Source organism: Cervus canadensis, chromosome 21 (assembly GCF_019320065.1).
Source record: "Cervus canadensis isolate Bull #8, Minnesota chromosome 21, ASM1932006v1, whole genome shotgun sequence".
Classification (NCBI taxonomy): Eukaryota; Metazoa; Chordata; class Mammalia; order Artiodactyla; family Cervidae; genus Cervus; species Cervus canadensis.
The window spans coordinates 229,240-245,755 of NC_057406.1; the positions used below are offsets into that span (position 1 = coordinate 229,240).

The 16,516-nt window shown below is 52.8% G+C and overlaps 2 protein-coding genes across 3 annotated transcripts in view; one reads left to right on the forward strand and one right to left on the reverse strand.

Annotated features, from left to right (window-relative positions):
- The window catches only part of SYCE3 (synaptonemal complex central element protein 3), a 29,249-nt gene extending 25,463 nt beyond the window's left edge, over positions 1-3,786 (forward strand). For both annotated transcript variants that reach the window (XM_043440547.1, XM_043440548.1), the window contains exon 3: positions 3,550-3,786. In XM_043440547.1, the coding sequence (XP_043296482.1) occupies positions 3,550-3,707 (158 nt within the window). In that variant the 3' untranslated portion in view covers positions 3,708-3,786. The remainder of the gene's footprint in view (positions 1-3,549) is intronic.
- Positions 3,787-4,807: 1,021 nt separating this feature from the next.
- Positions 4,808-6,786, reverse strand: KLHDC7B (kelch domain containing 7B). The gene has a single exon (XM_043439859.1). The coding sequence runs from the start codon at positions 6,596-6,598 to the stop codon at positions 4,808-4,810; it is 1,791 nt and encodes a 596-aa protein (XP_043295794.1). The 5' UTR covers positions 6,599-6,786.
- Between the last annotated feature and the right edge of the window lie 9,730 nt (positions 6,787-16,516).

Below are 16,516 nucleotides of genomic sequence, written 5' to 3' on the forward strand. Positions count from 1 at the left end.
AGACTTTCTTTTCTTGGGCTCCAAAGTCACTGCAGATGGTGACTGCAGCCATGCTGCTTTCTCCCTGGAAGAAAATCTATGACCAACCTAGACAGCACGTTAAAAAGCAGAGACATTACTTTGCCAACAAAGGTCCATCTAGTCAAGGCTATGGTTTTTCCAGTAGTCATGTATGGATGTGAGAGTTGGACCACAAAGAAAGCTGAGCATCAAAGAATTGATGCTTTTGAACTGTGGTGTTGGAGAAGACTCTTGAGAGTCCCTTGGACTGCAAGGAGATCAAACCAGTCAATCCTGAAAAAAAAAAAAAAAAATCAGTCCCAAATATTCATTGGAAGGACTGATGCTGAGGCTGAAGCTTCAATACTTTGACCACCTGATGCGAAGAACAGACTCATTGAAAAAGACCCTGATTCTGGGAAAAGATTGAAGGCAGGAGGAGAAGGGGACAACAGAGGATGAGATGGTTGGATGGCATCACTGACTCGATGGACATGCGTTTGAGCAGGCTCTGGGAGTTGGTGATGGACAGGGAAGCCTGGTGTGCTGCAGTCCATGCTGTTGCAAAGAGTCATACACGACTGACCGACTGAACTGAACGGAACCAGAGATAGGACCTTGGCTTTGCTATTCTGCTGGCCTTACCAAAAGCCCTCTGAAAGGGCCTGCCCTCACTACCTAGTCTAAAATAAGGCTTTTCCTATCTCATTTCTCTGTCACAATACATGCTGTTTGTTTCCTTCATAATTCCTTTCACAATGTGTAATTGTCTTGTATTTTTATCATCTGTCTCCTCCCACTGCAACTAGTATGGATGCTCATGAGGGCAGGGATGTGTCCAGCCTGTGGAGACTGCTGTATCATCAGGGCTGCCTTAGTAAAATGCCCACACAGAGCAGGCGCTCAGTAAAGACTGAATGAATGAAAAACTCAGGAGACACATATTTCTGAAGGATTTCTGGATAATTGTGAGTCTTTCCTATTCTATACTATTTTTCCCTCTGATCAAATTACAGAGAGCTATGCACTTGATACAGTGTTTCAGTGTCTCACTGAATTGCCTTTTCTGAAGTGTGCTTTGGTACTGTGCCACCAGCTTTCTTTTACCAGTGATTACAATTGTAGACACAGGAGAATATCTTTGTATTTTTTTAATATTTTATTTATTTATTTGGCTATGCTGGGTTTTAGTTTCAGCATTCAGGATCTTTCTTTAGTTTTGGCATGACATGTGGGATCTAGTCCCTTGATCAAGGATCAAACCTGGGCTGCCTACATTGGGAGCATGGAGTCTTAGCCTCTGGACCACTGGGAAAGTCCCTCTTTGTATTTAAAGTAGGGATGTTGTCAAGGACATTTTCAACTATATTACATACCTCTCATGAAATACACCTATAGGAAAATTCTTTCCTAGGATAAAAGTGTTGTAAACAATGGGTTTGTTTTTATTTTATGCTCACTGAATCTTTTTAAAAAATAATTTTCAGCATTCTATTTTTAAAAACTTTTATTTATTTATTTTTGGCTGTACTGGATCTTCATTGCTTTGCTTTCGCTTTCTCTAGTTGTGGCAAGCAGGGGCTATTCTTGTTGCAGCGCACAAACTTTTCACTGTGGTGGCTTCTCTTGTTGCAGAGTAAAGGCTGGGTGTGCAGGCTTCAGCACTGCAGCACATGGGCTCAGCAATTGCAGAGTGCAGGGTCAGTGGTTGTGGCGCACAAACTGAGTTGTCCCAAGACATGTGGAATCTTCCCAGAGCAGGGCTCGAACCCTGCATTGGCAGGCGGATTCTTATCCACTGCACTACCTAAGAAGTCCCATCACTAAATCTTCTAACTGAGCATGTTTCCTTCTCTGCTTTGGCCTCAGGAAACTCAGGGCTATAATTTCAGCTGCTGTGTAGGTCTATATGAGATTCTTTTCTGTGAGCTATTTTTTTTATTTCATTTTGTTTTACCCACCCTAGTTCTCTGTCCTGAATACCTTAGTTATTTACTTTATAGTAGGAGTTTCTCCTTTCTTGAGCACTTAATATGTGTGCAGCGGTTTACATACATCATCCATTTAATCTTCACAGCAAGCCGTGAGATCCGGACGTTGTCCGGACTTGACATGTGAGGAGACGAGGTTAGTAATTTAAATCTCTGACTCCAGGTCACATGGCCAGTGAGTAGAGAACCTTGGCCTCAGGTCCATGCTCCACCTGCCGTCCAGGTGGCTGACATGATGGTCTGCGAGCTTCCTGCACAGAATTACCCAGGATGCTTGTTAAGATGCACGTTCCTGGGCACCATTCCCAGCCCACTACATGAGAACGTCTTTGAGCGTGGAGAGGGCCCAACTGTCTACATTTAACAGGTGTCCCAAGTGACTCTTGCTGCCAGAAGTCGGAGGGTGTCTGTGCTGCCAGATAGTCTGTCAAGGTGCACTGCATGCATCTTCTCCAACACTGTTTCCCTAACCACCCAGATGCCACTTTCTGTAAAACTTCAAGTCTGTCACACTGCTGACCTCTGTTGTGTGTAGACATACATGTGCATTTGTCATTAATCATCTGCCTATCCTTTTTTTTTTTCTTTTGGCAGCACCATACAGCTTGCAGGATCATAGTTCCCTGACCAGGGGTTGAACTTATACCCTATCCTAACCACTGAACTGCCAGGGAATTCCCTGCCTGTCTCTCCTTTGGTTAATTTCCTGAAGGATATAGTTTCCCAAAGTATCCAGCATTTTTTAGCCCAGCCAGGAGAAGTTCTAAGGGAATGTGTTTGCTGCACACAGAGATGACCCTCTTATTCATAGATCTAAAAGGGAGAACCACACGAGTGGAGGGCTGTGCTCAGAGGGAACGGGTGAGGTGGGGTTTCTGCACACACCACTGGATTCGTACAGACAACACAGGTTCACCTGTAGGCCAGGGGCACTGCCCTCAAATTGCTCTCAGAGGGAAAGAAAGTTGGTCAGTCCAGTGGTGAGCACCAGAGGACACCTACTATGAACAAGCAAACCTTCCCGGAAGGAGGAGCCCCTGGGCCGGCCTTAATGAAAGCAGAGGGGTGCTCTGGTGGAGGTGGGCAGGCATCCCAGGCCTGTCAGCATGAGAAAACCTGAGGTTCAGGCCTCGCAGGAATGGGAGTGGTCAGCCCTTCCTGAGCATGTGAGCTTGGGTGGAGGAGCACTTCTTGGGAGTCACCCTGCAACCACTAGCTGTAAACTGCAGATGGGTAAGGACCTGTATTTAATCTTTCCTAACATTTCATGTCATACTGGCATCCAGCCTTTCAGTGTTGTGGGCTGGTGTATTCTGAAGTTAAGACTTGGTGAGATTAGGGAAGGTTCATTCCTGCTCTGTGTAGACAGGAGATTTAATAGGGGTTGTTATGAGCCCTCTAACACATGGCCGGCCCGCCTTCTCTCCTTAGAGTAACTGGGTGGCGCAGCGCGGCCTGTCCCAGGGTGCCGGGCGTGAGCAGAGGCACCCACGCTCGCCGGGGGCCCAGCGCTGCAGCCGCCCCTGTGGCCTGACCAGGGCCTCTCTGGTTGTTGCAGTGCAGGCCACGTGGATGGCATACGACATGGTGGTGATGCGCACCAACCCCACGCTGGCGGAGTCCATGCGGCGGCTGGAGGACGCCTTCCTCAACTGCAAGGAGGAGATGGAGAAGAACTGGCAGGAGCTGCTCAATGAGACCAAACACACGCAGTAGGCCCCGGGGCAGAGCAGCAGTGACCCCAACTCATGGCCTGGGCACAGAACTTGTTTCTCATTAAACTTATTCTCAAGCACCTCAGGAACCTTTCTATCTCACCCAGCTGCATTCAAGCCCTGTGAACAGCACCCGAGACGGGTGAGACGCAGATGCTCTGATGAAGCAGAAGTGCTCGGTGCCAAGGGTGCTGAAGTGAGGGTGAGCCAGAAAAGGAGCCAGACAGGTGGGACGTGGCCAGTATTCGGGCAGGTTTATTTACCTTCCACAGTGAGTTCCAAAGAGGACGGGGAGAACGTCAGTTATTCGGTTGTGTGTCTGGGGCACTGTGCTGGGCACTTGGGTGTGCCCTTACATTCTCACAACCCCATTTCAGACAAGAAAAGCCATGGTAGATGTCTCATCCAATCCACACAGCTAATGAGGGGCTGGTGGAAAGTGGGGCAGGCTCCTGCAGGGGCCGAACCAGAGGGAGAGACAGCACCAAGCTGCAGAGGGGTAGAGCTTAGCGGTCCTGGCCGGCCTGGGCGAGGGTCTGGGCAGGGGTTACAGCCAGCAGGACACTCACAGACAGGGGTTCTCAGCCCTTGAGGTCAATTAGACAAAAGGGCTTCAGAGCTGTTCCAAGATAGAACCAGCCAGACTCCGGAGGCCTTGGGCCAGGCAGAAAGTCCCAGAGACAAGGGTGCTTTCCTGGGGACTCCTCTGGTCTCCCTTCTCACCCCCTTGAGTGCTCCTTGCCTGGCCTGGAGCCCCCAGGTCAGGTCAGGCAGTGGGTGTTACTGTGAGAGGGGCTCTGCCTGGAGGATGGATGGGTGAGCGGGCTGAGGCCCTGGGCAGCCAGGGAAGGATTAAATAGGAAGCAGCTTGGGTCCCGTGGGAGGTAAGATGCCAGCAACCAGGTCCCAGGTGCTGGGGGCCAGGCCTCCGAGGTGGAGAAGGCACAGAGGAAGGGGGGCTGGAAGGGGGAGTCAGGAGGCTTACTAGAACAGAGAAGGAAAGTCATCCCAGGAACAGCAGAACGTTCTGCATCGCAGCCTCATCCCAGGGCACCTCCCGCCTGTCAAACCTGCCCCAGGGCCTCCCTGGAGAGCAGCCAGTCAGAGGGCAGTCTGCAGTGGGCCCACCGCAGGCAGAGTCAGGGTGAATGGGCAGAGGACCCCTTTGGTCCCCAGGGGGAAAGGTTGGAGCTCCTTGGCCTGGAACTGGGCGGTCCCCTCGGAGACGGTGAAGGTGGCTGTGACCTGGTGGTTGAGGCAGTAGATCGTGTTGCCCAGCACAGCGCAGCGCAGCGGGGCGGGGTCAGGCAGGGGCAAGGAGGCGGCCCGGCTCCAGGAGCCCGTCACGGTGTTGTAGCGCATCACCGCGGCCCCCACGCCCCGCAGAAGGTCAAAGCGGTACAGGAAGCCCCCCAGAGCCACCATGTCACTGGACCGCCGATGGCTGGCACTGTAGGGGCACTCGTCCCACGCATCCTTCACGGGGCTGTACCTGAGCAGGCGGTAGAAGAGATGGCCCCCAGTGACGTAGATGTCCCCCTGGCAGGCCACAGCTTCGTGAGCCACGGGGAAGGTGCCCGCAGGGAGGGGTGCGCGGGAGGTCCAGGCGTCAGCACGAGGATCGTAGCTCTCCATGCTGTGCAGACACTCGCCCCCGATGGCGTAGAGCAGCCCGTCCAGCGCCACTAGTTTGAGCTGCGCGCGCGCCTGCTGCATGGGCCGCACCTGGCTCCAGATGTTGGTCAGAGGGTTGTAGCAGAACACCTCGTTGGAGCAGACAGCCTCGGCGCCAGACCCACGAATGCCCCCCGCCAGGAACAGGTAGTTGTGCAGAGTGCAGAGGCCGCAGCCGCGCAGCGGGGCCTCCTGGGGCACCTCGGTCAGGGGCCTCCAGGCGTTCTCTCCGGGGTGGAACACATGCAGGTATGCGGGGGGAGGCGGGGCCGCGGGCCCCACGGCGAGAGCCTCTGCCGCAGGGGAGTCCCGTGTGAGCCCAGAGCGGCTTGCCCCGTAGAGGCCGGGCAGCACCAGGGCCCCCAGCACCGCAGGGCCGCGTCCAGTGCGCAGGCTCACAATGCGCTCCCGGTCAGCCCCACTCAGCTGCCGGTACAGGCTCGGGTCTCTCAGCACGTGAAGCAGATTGTCGCTCATCCAGGCATAGGTCTCCTGGGCCAAGCCAGGGTCCTCATGCTGCTGGGCAAAGGCCAGTGCCTCCAGGCAACTGCCCAGGTCCAGCCATCTCGGCAGAGCCACCACGGAGGCCCTGGACTTTCCGGGCCCCTCAGCCACCCGCCAGCCTCCCGGCCTCTGCAGAAACACCGTGAGTTTCCGGGCCTCCTCCTGCTTCTCCGCGAGGCCCTGCCCGCGGCCTGAAGGGCCGGACGCCGCCCCCGTCGCCTGTCCTCGATGCTGCCCTGGGGCTGCCCCGCCGGCCTCCTGCTTGGGGCTCTGGGACATTTCACACAAGCTGCGTTTCCGGGGCCGCGGGACTGGCTGGGGTTCCCGCCCTGTAGCCAGGGAGGGTGAAGAGCCAGGCTGGGTCTGCTCAGGGGGTGAGGGGGCCGTGGGCTCTGTGGCTCCCTGCAGCAGCGGGTCTGGATGTTTCTCCTCAGTTCTCTCCCCTCTCGGGCCTGAGGGAGGGCTTGCCGCTGCAGCCCCCTCGGTCTCAGCGCGACTCTGCTGTGGCCGGGCTCCAGCTTCCTCCAGGCCCCCTGGACCCATCCTTGTGGCCAGCCCCTCTGCACCATGCCTGTCCTCCTCTGGGGGAGCAGCCGACTTTCTGTTCTCAGAGGGTGAGGATGCGCCCGGATGGCTGGGGCCCTCCAGAGTGGCCCTTGGGGCTCTCCCTTGAGGCCTCTCTGGCCTGGGGAAGGGGTGACTCCTGAGAACCATCGAAATAAGGTTTCCCCAGCTGGTTGAGAGCTGCCCCTGCTGATGGTCCTTGCAGAGAACCACACTGGGCTCCTGAGATGCAAGCCTTGATGCACTAGCAGGCGCGGGGGCTGCGGCTGCGGCGGGGGCAGCAGATGGTGCTGCAGGAGGGGCACCTGTCAGGGGGGCAGGGGTCGGCACTGGGGAGGAGGACCCCGCAGCAGGACTCTGGCTCACCCCAAGGGGCAAGGAGTCTGAAGGAGAGGAAATCGGAGGAACTGGGGCTCCAGGTAGGAGACCGGGGCGGGCGTGTGCTTCGGGTGGGGACCCCGGGGGTGGGGGGGGTTTAGGGGTGCGTGGCGGGGTCGTGGCCGAGGGGCTCAGGGAGGAGATGCAGCTACAAACGTCCGCAGAACCACAGGGCGCCTGGCCTCGCAGGGACCCTCTCCCTTCTCTAATGCCGTGGCCCCCTTGCTCCTTTGTCCCTCCAGGCCCTGAACTGGAGAAAGCGTGATCTCCAGAGCCATTAGCCCCAGCCTGTCCCACAGTGCAGGCCTCTGTGGTCCCCTTCACTAGGGACAAGGCGGGGTGTCCCCCCTGTGGCCCCTCTGGTGATAGGCTCACAGGGCCCGGGGCCTGGCTGAAGCTCCCGGTGACCAGGACCTCCCTCCTCACCCAGGGCCAGCCTTCCATGGAGGCTGGGGACCCCTGAGACTCCCTGGGGGCCAGGGTCGCAGCCTCCTCGTTCTCACTGGCTGTGGCTCCAGAGTCCAGAGCTAGGCCTCGGGCAGCTTGGGGGCTGCTTTTCCCAAGCCCCCTCTCTGAGACACCCATCAAGGGCCTAGTCTGCAGGCTGCACAATGGGGGCAGCTCCTGGGGGAACAGGAGCCCCTCGGAGCCTGCGGGCAGGCTGCTGGCTGCACCCACAGCATCCCACACGCTCACCACAGAGCCCAGAGACAGGGCGTCCAGCTTTGGCCGGCGGCAGCCACTCTGTCCTGAGTCCACCTGCCCCCACCGGCTGCCCGGGCTCTGCCCCCTCGAGGCAGGTGACCCCGGCCCTTGTTGCCAGGGGCGGCTGTCCCGTCCCACCCTGTGGACGCGGGCCTTGCCTCGGACACCCCCTGCCTCTCCCTGCACCTCCACTTCTCTGCCAGGACCCCGGGGGGTGAAGTGTATCAGGAGGGGTGCAGATGACCCTTCAGCTTTGCCCCCACTGGGGAGAGCAGAGCCCAACCTGCGAGCCTCCTGCCCTTTACGTCGGAGGGTTTCCAGAGCGGCGTTACCACGCTGCCGTCCCACAGCCCCTCCACCGGCCCCCTCCCCCGCCTGCGTCTTAAGGGAAGTGGAGGCTGCGGCAACCAGATCTCCGCCGCCCAGGGGCTCCTGATCCTGGGCGCCCGCTGCAGCTGGACTCCCCTGGCCACGTCCTGGAGGGCCTGGCTTCCCCCGCCCTGAGCCGTGACCCTCAACAGCGCCACTGACCTTGTGCTTCAGGGGCAGGGCTGGCCCAGCTGCTCCCACCTGCGAAGGCCAGGGGGCTGTGGATGCCGGTCCCGCCGCCTCCTGGTCCTGCGCGGAGCCAAACCAGTGCAGAGCCAGCGCCGTGGTGGCCACCACGGCCAGGGCCAGCAGGGTCAGCGCGGCGCCCTCCCAGTCTTCGTCCGCATCCCCGTCCCAACCCCAGGCGAGGCCGCCAGCCTCTGAGGTGCTCTGGGTCATGGTCTGGGCCACCGACCCAGCGAGAGGTGCCGGGCAGCAGGCTGGGAGCTACGTGCTGCGCAACACTGGGGCTCCAGGCCCGTGTGGCCCGGGGGGCCGCGCAGATGGGCCCACGACGTGCCCCGCCCAGAGGGCTGCCTGGCTAAGGAGACTGTGCCCACGGGCGCACTGCGGACCCAGGAGGGTGGGCCTCCATTTAAGCGCATGGGCCGAGTGGGGGTCAGCACAACCCCCAGCAGCTCCAGGAGCTGGTGCCTCCCGGATCCTGCCCCGCCCCCACCCCTCCCTCTTTCTGGGGCTCCAGGGGCAGATGGCAGTGCCCGTCAGCACTGCCCTGGCAGCCCAGCCACGCGTTCTGCCCAACAGACCCTCACCCCGGGTCCCTCCGCTGAGCTCGGGCCAGTCTCGGGGGCTCTGCCAGGGAAGAGTTACCCACAGGGAGATGTTATCTGTAGCTGCAGCAACATGATGAGGCCCTGATGAAGTTACCAGAAACCGGAGAAGACTGTTCCACTCTGGAGGGGTGGGTGGGGCGTCTCCCTGAGGAGAGGGATGGGGTGGGGGTCCTGACTCCCAAGCTTGGTCCGCAGGCAGATGGGAAGCGGGGTGGGATGCAGGCGTGAAGCCACGCCCGGCTCCTGGGGACAGGTGTGCTTGGGAGAGTGGCTCTCAGTTCCCTCCATCCAGCTGCCTCTGGACCGTCTCCACCCTGAGTTCAGAGATGGGACCGTTGTTTTGGAAAATCCAAAAGTTGTGTTTTCCTCTTTGTTGGCCTGACTCATTGCAACCTCCCAGAGCCTCCTGGGCTCTCTGGGCTGTCTTGACTGCCAGAGGCCCCTCTCTGCCAGCCATGGAGCCTCCAGGACCCCTCTCCGGCACCAGCGCCCCATCAGCCTGGTCTTTCCAGCCTCCTCTCACCCCGCCCCTCCCTCCTCTCCAGGACTTAGGCCCCCTGCAGCACATGGCTGCTCAGGGGACAAGCCTTGTCTCCTCCGTCTGTTCCTCTCTTCGGCCAAGGAGTAAATCTCAGGACAGCCGCAGGGTGGGGCTAGACATGGAAAGAGCCTGGAGCTCCTGGGACAAAGGCAGGCGCCTCATGACAAGGACTTGTTCCTTTGCTGGGAGCAGAGGACTCTCCCTGACTCAGGCGGCAAGAGGGCCAAGGCCTGTCCCTGGCACACTGCCCGGGCCCTGCTGGGCCTCAGGTGTCTCACCCCCACTCCCCACCCCGCCCTCTCCACCCTCCTCCCCGCCCTGGGCATATTAAGTGACAGTCAGAGGGAGGAAGGGGCCCTACCTTAAGATGGACCTCAGGCGGGGGGACGGTCTTCTGGGTGCCACCCTTATTCTCTGTCCTGGCCCCAGGCTCTGTGTCTGGGTTAAGTTTGGGGTCCAATAACCTTGCAAGGATGGAGATGATGCCACCGTCTGCACCTCAGTGCAGGCCATGCAGTATCCACCACACCTCTCCACCCAGCACCGGAAGACCGTGCCATCCTCTGAGCGCCAGGCTGCGGTCAGAGCAGACCTGTCCACCAGGGATGCCTTAGGACACCAGCTTCACGAGGTGCTGAGCCCTGGGACAGGTCCCAGAGGCACAGCCCGAGGAAGGGTCCAGTCCCCTCCCCTGGGGAAAGGAAACACCTGAGTTTTCAAAACCCAGATCAAGGCAAGCCCTGCCCTGCAAGGAGAAACTCCCTGTGGGAAAGGGACTGGAGACATGCCACCTTCCAAACGGTGGAAGTATTGCCTTCTTATCTTTCCAGAGAGAGTAAAAATGTGGCACTGCTGGAAAGGTGACAGAACTTCAGAAGCACACGGGGTCACCCACAGGAATTGTGACGCGTGAGTAACTGTTCTGGTTGTGCCATCATGGCTTAAATAGCACAGATTCCCATCGAGGTAAAAATAAAGATCGAGGAAATGGACCCCGGGCAAGTCTGGCCTGTAGTGGCCTCCTTAGAGCTCTGTTCCTCATCGCCTCTGGGGCAGGACCCCTGACCTAGTCCCTCCAAGGAATAGAGGGACTTGGACCTATGGACCCAGAGATCCTGTTTCCTCAGAAATGACACAAAACAGGGATGGAGGCAGTCATCTGCCTGCCAACACCCATGACCAATGGACACTGAGGGCCTGGGAAGTGGGGAAATCCATCCACATGGGAGCTGATCCATGGCAGTGCCCAGGAAGACCACCCACTGCTGGTCACTGAGCCCTGACTGTGCTGGGTGGTGCCCTGCACAGAATCACACGGTGCCCTTCTGAAATGCGTGCTAGAGGAAAGCCTAGTGAGATAAAGACACAACTCCACTGGAGAGCCAACTACAAATGGACGGCTAATGTAAATAAGATAGTCGAGAGCAGCAAACTCCACTGAATGTAGGATTTTTCTATTGTTGGAATTTTTTAAAGTCAAGAAAGATTGTTTAATCAGAAATTATATAAAACAAAGAATTTTATATGCATGCATGCGTGCTAAGTCGTTTCTGATGCTTTGTGACCCGATAGACCATTGCCTGCCAGGCTCCTCTGTCCAGGGGATTCTCTAGGCAAGAATACTGAAGTGGGCTGCCATTCCCTTCTCCAGGGGATCTTCCCAACCCAGGGATAGAACCTGTGTCTCTTATCTGCCCTAATTGGCAGGCAGGTTCTTTAACACTAGTGCCACCTGGAAACCCATAATATCATATATGTTTATGTTAAGAGTATATAGAATAGCACTTAAGGCTTCGAAAATATAAATCTCAGATTTAAGAGTCATACCCAACAGGGTATACCTCTTAAGGAATCCATCTGAGTGGGAGAAATGTTTATGCAAAAAAAAAAAAAAAAGATAACACAATGTTATTTGTAATGGAAAAATTAAACACATAAGCATTCAACAGTATGAGAGTGATGAAGAGAACATGTTTCCACACAGATTTTTTTTTCCAAGTCTGAAAAAAAAATGCCATTAGTATTTGATAGGGATTGCACTGAATCTGTAGATTGCCTTGGGTAGTGTTGTCATTTTACCAATATTAATTCTTCTAATCAAGAACACATATCTTTCCATCTGTTTCTGTCAACTTTAATTTCTTTCATCAATATCTTCTAGTTTTCACAGTACAGGTCTTTTGCCTCCTTGAAAATGAAAGTGAAGTCGCTCAGTCGTGTCCGACTCTTTGCGACCCCATGGACTGTACCTGCCAGGCTCCTCCATCCGTGGGATTTCCCAGGCAAGAATATTGCAGTGGGTTGCCATTTCCTTCTCCAGGGGATCTTCCCAACCCAGGGATCAAACCCAGGTCTCCTGCACTGCAGGCAGACTCTTTACCATCTGAGCCACCAGGGGGCTACTCCCAGGTATTTTATTCTCTTTGATGCAGTGATAAATGGGATTGTTTCCCTAATTTCTCTTTCTGAGAGTTTGTTGTTAGTGTATAGAAGTGCAACACTGGTCAGAATGGCCACCGTCAAAAAGTCCATAAGTAAGGCTTCCCTGACAGTCCAGTGGTTAAGAACCTGCCTACCAAGGCAAGGTACATGGGTTCAGTCCCTGACCCAGGAAGATCCCATGTGATGCAGAGCAACTAAGCCCGTTCGCCACAACTACTGAGCCCTGCTCCGCAGCAACAGAAGCCACGACAGAGAGAAGCCCGAGCACCGTGACAAAGAGCAGTCTCACAACGAGAGAAAGCCACTGCAGACCCAGAGCTGCCAAATATAAGTAAATAAGTCTTAAAAAAAAGTCCACAAGCGATAAATACTGGGGAGGGTGAGAAGAGAGAACCCTCCTACGCTGTTGATGGGAGTGTAAATTCATGCAGCCACTATGGAGAAAAGTATGGAGCTTCCTTAAAAAACCAAAAATAGAGCTATCATATGATCCTGCAGTCCCACCCCTGGACATATATCTGAAGAAAACTCTAAATCAAAAATATACATGCAGCCTGATGTGCACAGGGCTCCTGTCATGGCTCAGATGGTAAAGAATCCGCTTGCAGTGTGGGAGGCTTGGGTTTGATCCCTGGGTCAGGAAGATCCCCTGGAGAAAGGAATGGCAACCCACTCCAGTATTCTTGCCTGGAGAATCCCATGGAAAGAGGAGCCTGGTGGTCTACAGTTCATGGGGTCGCAAAGAGTCAGACGTGACTAAGCAACTATCACTTCACTTCACTTCACTTCTGATGTTCATGGCAGGCTTCCCAGGTGGCTCAGTGGTAAAGAATCCACCTGCCGATGTAAAAGATGCAGATTCTTCCCGTGGGTCAGGAAGATCTCCTGGAGAAGGAAGTGGCAACCCACTCCAGTACGCTTGCCTGGGAAGTCCCTGGGACAGAGGAGCCTGATGGGCTACAGTTCTTCGGGTCACAAAAGAGTCGGACATGACTTAGTGACTAAACAGCAAAACTGTTCATGGCAGCACTATTTACAGCAGCCAAGACATGGAAGCAGCCTAAATGTCCATTGACAGAGGGATGGATCAAAAAGATGTGGTACATATATACAATGGAATACTGCTGAGTCATAAAATGAATAAAATAATGTGATCTGCAGTAACGTGGATGAACCTAAGGCGTTCCCTTGTGGTCTGGTGGTTAGGAATTGGCGCTTTCATGCTGTGGCCCTTGTCAAGGAACTGGAATCCTGAGAGCTGTGCAACATAGCCAAAAAAAAAAAAAAAAGGGTGGACCTAGAGATGACAATACTAAGTGAAGTGAACCACACAGGGAAAGGCAAATGTCATATGACTTTGCTCATATATGGAATCTTTATTTAAAAATGTTGCAAATGAATTTACATATGAAACAGAAATAGATTCATTGATAGAGAAACTTCTGGTTACCAAAGGGGAAGGGGGGGATTAGGAGTTAGGGGTAATATATACACACTACTATACATAAAATAGATAAGCAGCTGTACCTATCAACTAACCAAGTTTCATCTCTTTTTATGACTGAGTGATATCCCATGGTGTGCAAGGGCAGCTCAAAGGGAGGGCTATATGTATGCATATGTCTGATTCACAATGTTACACAACAAAAAGCTAACACAACACAGTAGAGCAATTATATTCCAATCCAGACTTAACTAGATAAAAAGGACCTACTGTACAGCACTGCAAGGAAATCAAACCAGTCGATCCTAAAGGAGATCAACCCGGAATACTCATTGGAAGGACTGATGCTAAAGCTGAAGCTCCAATACTTTGGCCACCTGATCCGAAGAGACGACTCACTAGAAAAGACCCTGATGTTGGGAAAGATTAAAGTCAGGAGAAGGGGACGACAGAGGACAAGATGGTTGGATGGCATCACCAACTCAATGGACATGAGTTTAAGCAAGCTCCAGGAGCTGGTGGTGGACAGGGAAGCCTGGCATGCTGCAGTCTACAGGGCTGCAAAGAGTAAGACAAGACTGAACAACTGAACAACTGTATAGCATGTAAAACTATGCTCAGTATTTTGTAATAACCACTAAGGGGAAAGAATCTGAAAAACATGTATACACACATCGGTATAACGAAATAACCTTGTGCACACCTGAAACTAACACAGTACTGTAAATCAGTATACTTCAGCTCTTTTTCTCAGGGCTGGTTCTGAACTCACCTCCTGTACAATGTCAAGAACCTCCATCCATAATTCTTCAGGCACTCTGTCTATCAGATGTAATCTCTTAAATCCATTTGTAACTTCCACTGTGTGATTGTTGGGGATTTGATCCAGGTCATACCTAAATGGTCTAGTGGTTTTCCCTACTTTCTTCAATTTCAGTCTGAATTTGGCAATAAGGAGCTCATGATCTGAGCCACGGTCAGCTGCTGGTCATGATTTTGCTGACTGTATAGAGTTTCTCCATCTTCTGCTGCAAAGACTATAATCATCTGATTTCGGTGTTGACCATTTGGTGATGTCCATGTGTAGAGTCTTCTTTTGTGTTGTTGGAAGAGGGTGTTTGCTGTGACCAGTGCGTTCTCTTGGCAAAACTCTGTTAGCCTTTGCCCTGCTTCATTTTGTACACCAAGGCCAAAATTGCCTGTTACTCCAGGTGTCTCTTGACTTCCTACTTTTGCATTCCAGTCCCCTATAATGAAAAGAACATCTTTTTTTGGTGTTAGTTCTAGGTCTTGTAGGTCTTCATAGAACCATTCTAGTAGGGTAAACCACTAGAACATTCAGGTATGATCTAAATCAAATCCCTTACAATTATACAGTAGCAGTGACAAATAGGTTCAAGGGACTAAATCTGTAGACAGAGTGCCTGAAGAACTACAGACAGAGGTTTGCAACATTGTACAGGAGGCAGTGATCAAGACCATCTCCAAGAAGAAGAAATGCAAGAAGGCAAAATGGTTGTCTGACGAGGCCTTACAAATAGCTGAGAAAAGAAGAGAAGCTAAAGGCAAAGGCAAGCTAAAGGCAAAAGGAGAAAAGGAAAGATACATCCATTTGAATGCACAGTTACAAAGAATAGCAAGGAGAGATAAGAAAGCCTTCCTAAGTGATCAATGCAAAGAAATAGAGGAAAACAATTGAATGGGAAAGACTAGAGATCTCTTCAAGAAAATTAAAGATACCAAGAGAACATTTCATGCAAAGATGGGCAAAAATAAAGGACAGAAATGGTATGGACCTAACAGGAGCAGAAGATATTAAAAGGTGGCAAGAATACACAGAAGAACTATACAAAAAAAGATCTTCATGGCCCAGATAACAATGATGGTATGATAACTCACCTAGAGCCTAGACATCTTGAGTGCAAAGTGGGCCTTAGGAAGCATCACTACAAACAAAGCTAGTGGAGGTGATTCCAACTGAGCTATTTCAAATCCTGAAAGATGATGCTGTGAAAGTGCTGCACTCAGTTCAGTACAGGTCAGTCACTCAGTCGTGTCCGGCTCTTTGCGATCCCATGAACCGCAGCACGCCAGGCCTCCCTCTCCATCACCAACTCCCGGAGTTTACTCAAACTCATGTCCATCGAGTCGGTGATGCCATCCAGCCATCTCATCCCCTGTCATCCCCTTCTCCTCCTGCCCCCAATCCCTCCCAGCATCAGGGTCTTTTCCAATGAGTCAACTCTTCGCATCAGGTGGCCAAAGTATTGGAGTTTCAGCTTCAGCATCAGTCCCTCCAATGAACACCCAGGACTGATCTCCTTTAGGATGGACTGGTTGGATCTCCTTGCAGTCCAAGGGACTCTCAAGAGTCTCCTCCAACACCACAGTTCAAAAGCCTCAATTCTTCGGCACTCAGCTTTCTTTATAATCCAACTCTCACATCCATACATGACCACTGGAAAAACCATAGCCTTGACTAGGCGGACCTTTGTTGGCAAAATAATGTCTCTGCTTTTTGATATGCTGTCTAGGTTGGTTATAACCATCCTTCCAAGGAGCAAGCCTCTTTTAATTTCATTGCTGCAATCACCATCTGCAGTGATTCTGGAGCCCAGAAGAATAAAGTCAGCCACTAGTTTCCACTCTTTTCCCCATCTATCTGCCATGAAGTGATGGGACCAAATGCCATGACCTTCGTTTTTTGAATGTTTTGAGTTTTAAGCCAATTTTTTCACTCTCCTCTTTCACTTTCATCAAGAGGCTCTTCAATTCTTCTTCACTTTCTGCCATAAGGGTGGTGTTATCTGCATATCTGAGGTTATTGATATTTCTCTCAGCAATCTTGATTTCAGCTTATGCTTCCTCCAGCCCAGCATTTCACATGATGTACTCAGCATAGAACTTAAGTAAGCAGGGTGACAATATATAGCCTTGTTGTACTCCTTTCCCAATTTGGAACCAGTCCATTGTTCCATGTCCAGTTCTAACTGTTGCTTCATGACCTGCATACAGATTTCTCAGGAGGCAGGTGAGGTGGTCTGGTATTCCCATCTCTTTCAGAATGTTCCACAGTTTGTTGTGATCCACACAGTCAAAGGCTTTGGCGTAGTCAATAAAGCAGAAATAGATGTTTTTCTGGAACTCTCCTGCTTTTTCTAAGATACAACGAATGTTGGCAATTTGATCTCTGGTTCCTCTGCCCTTTCTAAATCCAGCTCGAACATCTGGAAGTTCTCAGTTCACGTACTGTTGAAGCCTGGCTTGGAGAATTTTGAGCATTACTTTGCTGGCATGTGAGATGAGTGCAATTGTGCAGTAGTTTGAACATTCTTTGGCATTGCCTTTTCCTTTGGGATTGGAATGAAAACTGACCTTTTCCAGTCCTGTGGCCA

Coding starts and splice junctions, on each gene's coding strand:
- KLHDC7B (XM_043439859.1), bottom strand. CDS start 6,598: ATGGTTCTCAGGAGTCACCCCTTCCCCAGGCCAGAGAGGCCTCAAGGG.